General features: G+C 37.3%; 1 protein-coding gene across 1 annotated transcript in view; it reads left to right on the top strand.

Moving 5' to 3' along the window:
* The first annotated feature begins 4,235 nt into the window (after nt 1-4,235).
* The window catches only part of Naxe (NAD(P)HX epimerase), a 121,615-nt gene continuing 115,908 nt past the window's right edge, over nt 4,236-9,942 (top strand). Inside the window, exon 1 of the mRNA XM_090368841.1 lies at nt 4,236-4,479. Within this exon, the coding sequence (XP_090224967.1) occupies nt 4,340-4,479 (140 nt within the window). The 5' untranslated portion in view covers nt 4,236-4,339. The remainder of the gene's footprint in view (nt 4,480-9,942) is intronic.

Genomic DNA, 9,942 nt, shown 5'->3' with positions numbered 1-9,942 from the left:
TGTAGTACCACAGAGTTGATACGTTGCTCTGGGGTTGCTGTTTCCCATGTGTAGTACTTTACATTTGTCAATGTTAAACTTCATTTGCCACCTCTCAGCCCATCTGCTCAACCTTTCCAGATCCTGTTGCAGCAGCATAGTGTCAGTAGTGTCCTTGACAACCCTGCAAACCTTTGTATCGTCTGCAAACTTGGACATTAAGCTTGATATACCATCATCAATATCATTTATAAATACAGAAAACAATAATGGACCCAACACTGAGCCCTGAGGGACTCCACTAATAACATTAGTCCACGATGAGCAGTGTCCATTGATTACCACTCTCTGTCTTCTCCCCCTCAACCACCCCTTTATGCATAGCAGCAATTTGCCTCCAATGTCACACTGCTCCAATTTGTGTAGCAGTCTTCCATGTGCAACAGTATCAAAAGCCTTTCTAAGATCCAAGTATATAATATCAAAGCTATTCCCTGCATCCAGTTGTTTTGTGACTGCATGATAGTATCCAATCAAATTGGTCAGGCAAGACTTCCCCTTAACAAAACCATGCTGTGTCCGAACTATAACTGAAGTCTTGTCTAAATGATCCTGCAGTGCTTCTATAACCAGTACCTCCATTAATTTTCCTGGAACAGAAGTTAAGCTCACAGGTCTATAATTACTTGTGTCAGCCTTTGATCCTCCTTTGTGAATTGGGGTCACATTTGCACATTTCCAGTCTATGGGTACCTCCCCTGAGTCCAAGGAAGCTCTCATAATTATGGCTAAGGGTTTGCTTACTTCCTTTGCTGCCTCCTTTAATATAACTGGATAGATCCCATCCACCCCGGGTGCCTTTCTTGTGTTTATCTTCAACAGTTTCTCCTCCACTTTACTCCCAGTTATTTCAAGATTCTGTAGCTTACTGCTAGAGTTGAATACACCTCTGGCATTCCCCTCGCTGAATAACTCCTCATGTGTGAATGTCGATGCAAAATATTCATTTAGTTTGTTAGCTACCTGAGCAGGATCATCAACAGTTGACCCATCAATATCAAGTGGAACAATCTGATTCATCACCTTCCTTCTAGAGTTTACATAAGTAAAGAACTCTTTGCTGTTTTTCTTTGCATCCCTTGCCAAGGATTTCTCGTAATCTGCCTTCGCCTGCCTAACCTCCTTTGTAACTTGGTTGCATATCAACTTGTATCTATCATATGCTTCTGTGTCATGTGTTAATTTGCAAGTATCCCATGCATTTTTCTTCTCTGCCATATGCCTCAATAGTTCATCTGACATCCATTTTGGCCTAAACCTTGAACAATATTTCTTAGTTGGTATGTAAAGCCTAGTAGCTTCCAAGGTAAGTTCTTTGAATGCTTCCCATTTTGAATTTGCTGTTGGTAACATCATCAGTTGGTCCCACTGTATAGAATTTAAATACTGTCTCAGTCCATCGTAGTCGCCTTTACGGAAGCAATAACCCTTCCCTTTACCCCTAATGGTAGTTACCTCTTTGAGTAAATCCCACCTCATCACAATGTGATCACTGCCACCTAGTGGTCCATTTATCTGCAGATTCTTAATGCATGAAGAATCACTGCTGATAATCAAATCAAGAGTATTACTCCGTCTAGTTGCCTCCCGAACATGCTGATGTAGAAAACAATCATCCAATAAATCCACAAAAGCCCTGCTAGTGTGTGAGTGACCAGCCCCCAAATTCCAGTCAATATCTGGGAAATTAAAATCTCCCATTATAAGACTCTCTGATTTACTGGCCCACTCTATTTCCCTGTACAGTTTCTTATTATACTCATCAGAGTCATTAGGCCTATAGCACACTCCTACTCTCAATTTTGATCTCCCAATGCTTATGTCACACCAAACTGACTCGACACTGCACTGTCCCGCGATGTCGACTGGCTTCACTTCCTTGGTTTTTATGTGTTTCTTAACTAATAGCATAACCCCTCCCCCCTTCCTATCCTGTCTATCCTTTCTGTAGACGTTGTACTCCCCAAATTCCAGTTCTGCATCCCTTATATCTGTGTGACACCACGTCTCTGATATCCCAACAATATCTGCCTTTGATGTTTTGAGCAATACCTCAAATTCATCAAATTTATTTACTAAACTCCTAGCATTGGTGTACACTCAAGTATACCTGCACCTGTTTCTATTCTTAGCTACCCTAACACAACCCATGTGTTTACTTGTACCGCAATGGCTCACAGCAGTCTCTGAAATATCATGCATCTTGTTTTTCAGGCTTTTGCTCATTCTAATAGAAGCAGTGCAAGAATCTCTTTCACCTCTGCCAGTGGCTACTGTCAATCTATTGGTCTTTGTCTCCCCCAAGCTAGCAGTTTTCCGACCCACCTAACACTGCCTCGATAGCATCAGCAAATATTCTTGCACCCTTTCTATTTAAGTGTATCCCATCCCTGTAGAAGCAATCTCTCCTGTTAACAAGTACAGTCCAGGCTGAAAAAAATTCTACCCCTTGAGCCTTGCACAATCTTTCCAGGGCCGAATTGATCGACAAGGCTCTCATCATATACTCCCTCCTATCGTGTCTGGGCAGAATTGCAGACACTTTCAAATTCAACCCTAATTCACGGCTTTTGTTCAACAGTGATCTGTACTTGTTAAGTAATTCTGCCGGTCTCCTACTCTTAATATCATTAGTATCATTTAGTGCGTGACTGTTGAGGTTGGCCATGGTACATGCGTAGTTGTGGCCTACCTCCCCATGGTGTAGACGGACACTGGACAGGCTTTCCAGGTGATCGCCTGCCTGGTAACAAAACGGCTAGAAACAACTAAACAACACAACGACAACAACAACACACTCTGCACGAACATAACATTACACACATTTCTAGCCTGTTACAGTGTTCACGGTGCTCTGTAACCATCACAGTGTAAAAAGACAGTTGAACTTTTGTTCAGATGCTGTTCTACATAAGATACTATACATACATGTCTACATGTCTGTTAATTGCGTGTGTTCTATGGTCGATTTGTCTGTTTGCTGGACGAAAAACCCCAGTTTTCTGGGGAAAAAACCTTGCTATCTACGCCTGAGACTGACTAACGGAGTGGAAAAAGCCCATTAAAGTTCCCCGCGTCATCGACGGGATTCGAACCCCAGTGTTGCACCAGGTGTATGGACTCATCCCACCAATACATTCGTTTCTAGTTCTCTAGTGTCCAACCAGCGTATATTTGTTGACACCACAGCTTTCGCCGTCAACGATCAACGTCAACGTCAACGTGATGAGAGGGTCTCATTTGGGTAGTCTGCTGTGGAACTCAATGCGTCTGAGTGTGCGGCATATCGTCATTTGGGATATTGTTCTTGCATTTCCCATACTGTATTGCGATGTCAACTGTCGCACATTGACCTACCGTTGAACCCATACTACGCGCTAAACCCTTCGCTCACTACGCACATCCACCTTGAGTAATCCTTTACAGTTTTGGAAGCATCGACATGGAAGAGATCCGACGCACGAGTTCCCACAATCATGCCGGTTTGAAAGTCCATGATATTTTTACTATGTTCCAAAACTATTACTTTATCACTTTGATTTGCACGACGAGATGAAAATTACCATTGCCCTAGCGTACGAAGTTGTTTGGCTTTTTATACTGCGAGCTATGCCGTATAGCCCATTTATTATTATTATTATTATTAGCCCTATGGCGCATGGAAGCCTGAGGCTTTAGCTGCACCAGCCAAAAAAAAAAAAAAAATCTTAGTTACCCTGAGAGAGAGAGTCAGAAGTAGAAGGGAACCACAAGGGCAGAGAAGAATGACGATATCCAGCTCAGGACCCTGGGTGTGCCAAGCCCATGCTCACCAGATGTGACCCCCTGGGTGGGGTGGTCATAATTCGGCGATCACTGAGTGTATGTCTTTGTAAGCTATGAGGATATTATTGGCTACCGTAAATTCCGTATTACAAATACGTTCGTATAAAAGTTTGGTTTCCAATATTTGATCGCAAGAGTCACTTTCGGAGGTTGGCGCACATCTGTTAAACAATCATTCAAATGCCAAATTGTAAACCTATCAGTGTAAGCAACAAGTATAGCCATAAGAAATTCTTTATAAATTTTTATTATTTCCCTAGAATTTATTTGTGGTTGTTTAAAACTAAATTTTTTCTCTCCCTTGACTTCACCGTCCCCTTTTATCTGAATTTAAAAACCGGACCGCTAGGTGTAAACGTGGCAGGGAAACACCACGTCGAAACTGTTGATAAAGAATGTGTTCCTTCTTATATTTATTTTTAAAGTATTAATTCGAGGTTTTTTGTAGGAATTTAAGGACACAAAACAATTTCGGATGTCAGTGTGTTTTACTTTAATAACTGTGTGGAGAAATCATATCATTAGATCATCCACGCTTTACAAAAGATATAAGTTTGGCAACATGGAAATACACTCAGAAACTTTTGCACAATCGAAGATACCGAAATTTTTAAGGTAAAGTAATCATAAATATTAAAATTCAATTTTAAAATTTTTATTTTATTTACTTGAAAATTTTTTAAAGTAGGGGAGCGAGAAAATCGACAACTGAACCGCGAATGGAAATAAATCCCTCGTTGATGATTGGTCTTTACATGTATCGTGTGTGTACAACCTTTTTATAGTCCACCAAACGCGTAAGATATTGCAAATACGCATGATCAGTACTATTCAGTTTCCTGGGAACTAATAAACTTTTGATAAGCTAGAGGTTTGGTGTGATGTGTTATTTGATACCTTACAGTAACTAAGTTTTATAAACGTTCATCATTGAGTAGAATTTGGCGCTCGATTAATAAAATTTTTTGTCGAAAAATGATATTATTATTATTGTCATCATCAACCTGGCACATATTCAATTTAATGTGGTTTGAATAGTAAATGCATAAAGTACAGCAAATGTACATAAGCTGCTTACAAGTGTTATATCTGTTTGTTCTTTGGCTGGGACCACTTCTCCGCTTTAGTTGATCTATCAAATTAGTGCCTGTTCGACTAAAGCCTTTTCCCTATATACTTACAAAAAAAAAAAAAAAAAAAATTAATTAATTAAATAAATAATAATAATTCAAAAAAGCCGCATACAGGGCTCTCATGAAGATTAGCACTGTACTATATTAGTGTTAACCACACAGTGCAAGAAAGCCACCGGCTTTGGCTGAACTATCAAAAATAATAAATAATAATAATAAATAAAATAGAAATAATAAATAATTATCTTAAAATAAAATATTTAAAACTTTAATGCTTTAAAAATTAATAAAATATTACTATAAAATGACACTTGTTAATTATTGCTAGTAGTTTTGACATTACCATTCTAGCCACACAGTGGTTAGATTAGGTTACACTTCTTTGGAAGTCGAACCTAACCAGTCTAGAGTGGTGATATCAAAAGTACTTTCAGGAGGATAATTAACAAGTATGGAAATAACGAAATAATTAAAAAAATAAATCATATTAAAAAAAAAAAAAAAAAAAGCCTCTGTTTCCCACCTCACAGCCAGCTGACTTGAATTTCCTCCAACTACTCATAGAGGTAACTTTATTTCAGTAATTAACAACACACCAACTAAAAAAATTTCCTACAATCCAGTCTAAATCTAAAGAGATTTAGACTCTTTAAGACCAAATTTTGAATTCTCTACTCTAAAGCAAATATTCAATAAACCATCGATAGGATACCATGGGTCTTCCTTGCCAGCACTCTGCACTGCTTGGAGAACTTCATGTTTGCCTATATTGTAACTCCCAGAACCCTTTCTTCCTCTACTGTTTTTATTTAAACCCCACCAAGTGTATAAGTTTTGGGTTGTTATTCCCCAAGTTTGCTGCATTAAAACATAGCTGCTGCTTTTTTTGACCATTCATGAAGCTTATCAAAATCATCCTGAAGGAACAATGCTTAACTCTGATCACCACACTCCCAATATTTACATCATTAACAAATTTTGATATGCCTCTTGCATCATTGATATCATTTGTGAAAATCAGAAACAACAGTGGTCCCAGAATCAAACCTGGTTGACTCCACTTCTAATGTTAGATCAGTCTTCAGAGTAACCTTTAATCACAATCCTCTGTTTCCTACACTATAGCCACCCTGTGATTCACCTTTGAATCTTACCTGTGATTCCAACATGTTCCAGCTTATTTATTATTATTATTATTATTATTATTATTGGCCATATGGTGCAAGGAAGCCTCAGGCTTGTGCTGCACCAGCCAAAAAAAAAATTCCCGAGTTACCCTGAGAGACAGAGGGAAGTAGAAAGGAATCACCAAGAAAGAGAAGAATGATGATATGCTTTGCTAAATTACAAATGAACAATGTTAAAATTATTTCCTACATCCAGCTCTTGAGTAACTGTCAAAATAAGTAACTAGGTCAGTTAAACATATTTTTCCTTAACAAAACTTCTTGGAAGAAAACTTTCTTGTTAAATTTTGCTAAAAAATTCACAAATCCTTAGAGGGTATGGATGGGTGAAGTGTGTAGTTTTTTTTTTTTTTTTTTTTTCCGACTTATGCTTTATAAGCTTGCTTTCTTACATTGTTTTCCACTACTAATACTAAACCATGTCTCATGTAGTTCTCCGAATTCCATTTTTGTGTAAATGTCCTTGTATAGCACTCCTCAACACTGCCTCCATAATTTTCCCTACCGCTGAAGTCAGACTGACCAGTCTGTGAATACCTACTTTACTCTGAGGAGCACATTTATGTATGGTAATACACTTACACTTCTTGTATAATCAGTAAACGTAAAAATGTACCAAACTGTCAACTTCAGTAAATTTCTACCCAACCACATGGAACAGCAAGACATTGCTTTTACTGACAACGAGCTGCTTCAAAATTTATTTAGTACCATTTGCAGAAAGCAGACTAAGGGAAAAAGCAGATTTCACTGTTTTTCACAAAATAACTTTTAAAATCCTTTCATGCTGTAGTGTTCTTTTAGAAATATAAATACAGCATGTATGTAAATAAATTTTAATTTTAATTTTTTGAATTAGTTGTAAGTTTGATTATCCTGGAATCATTGGGAGTCTGCTGTACAGATTAGAAATAAACAACACTTCAATCTTTTGTTTCTGTTTGTGTAAAAATGTAACACTAAACAGTCAAGGATTTTGATCCTATCTGAATAACAATATGATGGGGGAGAGGCCCAAGGCTACACTTCCTTGAATGAGTGGAGAATGTTTTCTCCATCTCTTTAGTATACCTAAAAATTTTCATCACTTGAGATCCTTCATCATTTAACTTCTGTGGCGCTTCCGTAGCCAGGTGGGAAGGAGCAGCAGTGTGTAGCACACGCTTCTTGATTAGACCGGGGTTCGAGCCCATCACTACCAAATATGGAGGATGAGGAAAGGTCAGGGAATGACCACCGCATATCCCGGAGCAATATGGCCTTAGTTGCTAATGCTCCTAAAAACCAAATAACAAATTAACTTCTGTGATCACAAAAATCTAATTAAAAGTGGTTTGCCACAGTGGGGCCATATTATCCTCATGTTATCACTAGGTTTTTTCTGGAGATCTCATGGTCTGTCTGGTTGATAACTATAAGTATTGTTACTCATAACTATTGGGATTTCATTTGACTTATCTCTTTGGGGTTATTATTTTTTCATTCCAAGTTTTAATATACTATGTGTTAGAAGATTTACAAGTTTTAAGTTTAAGAATTACAAAAGTTAATGGAACCAGTTAACCAAACAAAAAAACAAAATAAACACACCAACAAACCTAAATTCATTTCACATTTATATGAAGCATGACTATTAAGTAATGGGACTGATTTTTAATAAATATCCCATCGTCCAAATGAATTGGATTTTGGATGATGATAAATGTTATCGTAATCATGCATTAGGAATGTGGGATCAAATTGACCCCACACAATATTTCAGCAATTTGTGCTCTTTATCTACTCCATTCATACAGCTGAAACTACTAATAACTGTTTTTGAAAATGTTCTTTTTGATTTCTCCATTTAAAATTTCAGAAATCTCTATTATTTATAGCACAATTACGAAAAATTCAAGAATTAAGTTAAACTTAATTATATGCATGTGTTGATTGGCATTTGTAAGAGTCAAACTGCTGATGTGCATGCTTCATATTTTATACAGTGGGCACTCCTGTTACTAACAGGCTAGCATCCAATTGTAAGCATTCATTGAAGCATGCAGGGGTTTTTCAGTTTGCATTTTGCTTGCTGATAGGTCTAAAGGGAGTTTTCATTTCAAAAATTATTAAAAATAAATGTTTTTAATATAAAAAATGTTTTTTTCACAGTTGTGTTCAGAAAATATTGAAAATAAAGGCAGCATCAAAAAAGTGAACAATTTTTAATTATTTTTTGTGAATTTTTCAAATGTAGGTGCCTTCAGTGTTTCACTATTGCTCAAAATGTTTGAGCATTAGTGGGCAGAGTAGTGCCACTACTCTGCCCACTACTCTTGCATCACATTCTTTTAAATATCTTCAGTGATGGCTAATCTTAATTTTTGAGGGTAAAGTTGATTTTTTTAGGAAGTAACAATTATTCACATCAATAATGGGTAATATCATTTTTAAAACTGTTTCATAGAAAACAGCGCACTGAGACAAACCATTATCATAGTAATGAAGTTAATTATTGGGCCACAGTTCACTCCTTTTGTATCTCATAAAATCTCTCAAATATTTCAGAATTTCTATATAAGCCTGATTGACTGATCTTGTGGGATAAATTCTTTGGGAATAATGCTGCTTCTCAGTGGTAAAAAAATCATCTGAACTGAAATGATAAGATTCACTTTGCATGGAATTGAAAAAATTAAAAGTAATAACAGTTTATTACTAAAATACAGAATCAGATTGGTCAACTTACCATAGATGGTTCGATTATTGATGATCTTGCTCAGGTAGCTGATAAACTGAATGAATATTTTGCATCTACATTCACACATGAGGAGTTATTCAACGAGGGGAATGCCAGAAGTTTATCAAACTCTAACAGGGAGCTAAGTGATTTTGTAATAACTGAGAGCAAAGTGGAAGGAGAAGTTGTTGAAGTTAAACATAAAAAAGGCACCTGGGGTGGATGGCATATATCCAGTTATATTAAAGGAGGCAGCAAAGGAACTAAGCAAATCCTTAGCCATAATTATGAGAGCATCCTTGGACTCAGGGGAGGTCTCCATGGATTGGAGGTGTGCAAATGTATCCCCAATTCACAAAGGGGGGTTCAAAAGATGATACAAGTAACTATAGACCTGTTAGTTTAACTTGTGGTCTGGGGCAAATAATAGAGTCACTGGTTAAAGAAGCATTGCAGGATCATCTAGACAAGACTGCAGTAATAGTTAAGACACAGCATGGGTTTGTTAAAGGGAGGTCTTGTCTGACCAATTTGATTGGATACGATGATGTGGTCACAAAAGAACTGGATGTACAAAATAATTTTGATATCATTTACTTGGATTTCAGGAAAGCTTTTGATACTGTTGCACATGGAAGACTGCTGTACAAATTGGAGTGGTATGGGATTAAGGGCAAGTTGCTACAATGGATAAAGGATGGTTGAGTGGGAGATCACAGAGAGTGGTAATCAATGGACACCACTGCTCTTCATGGACTAATATTGTTAGTAGAGTTCCCCAAATTTTGGTGCTGGGCCCATTGTTGTTTTGTGTATTCATCAGTGATATTGATGAAGGTATATCAGGCTTAATGTCTAAGTTTACAGAAGATACAAAGGTTGGCAGGGTTGTTAATGACAGTAAAAACAGTATGCTACTGCAACAGGATTTAGATAAGTTGGGCAACTGTAGTTTAACATTGACAAATGCAAAGTACTGCAAATGGGTAGCAGTAAAAAGGTAAACTGCAGCCATTATCAACCCACTGCAAGATGGAGG

Source organism: Mastigoproctus giganteus, chromosome 2 (genome assembly GCF_048544385.1).
Source record: "Mastigoproctus giganteus isolate SK-2022 chromosome 2, ASM4854438v1, whole genome shotgun sequence".
Classification (NCBI taxonomy): domain Eukaryota; kingdom Metazoa; phylum Arthropoda; class Arachnida; order Uropygi; family Thelyphonidae; genus Mastigoproctus; species Mastigoproctus giganteus.
This window is presented reverse-complemented; position numbering and strand designations above follow the sequence as displayed.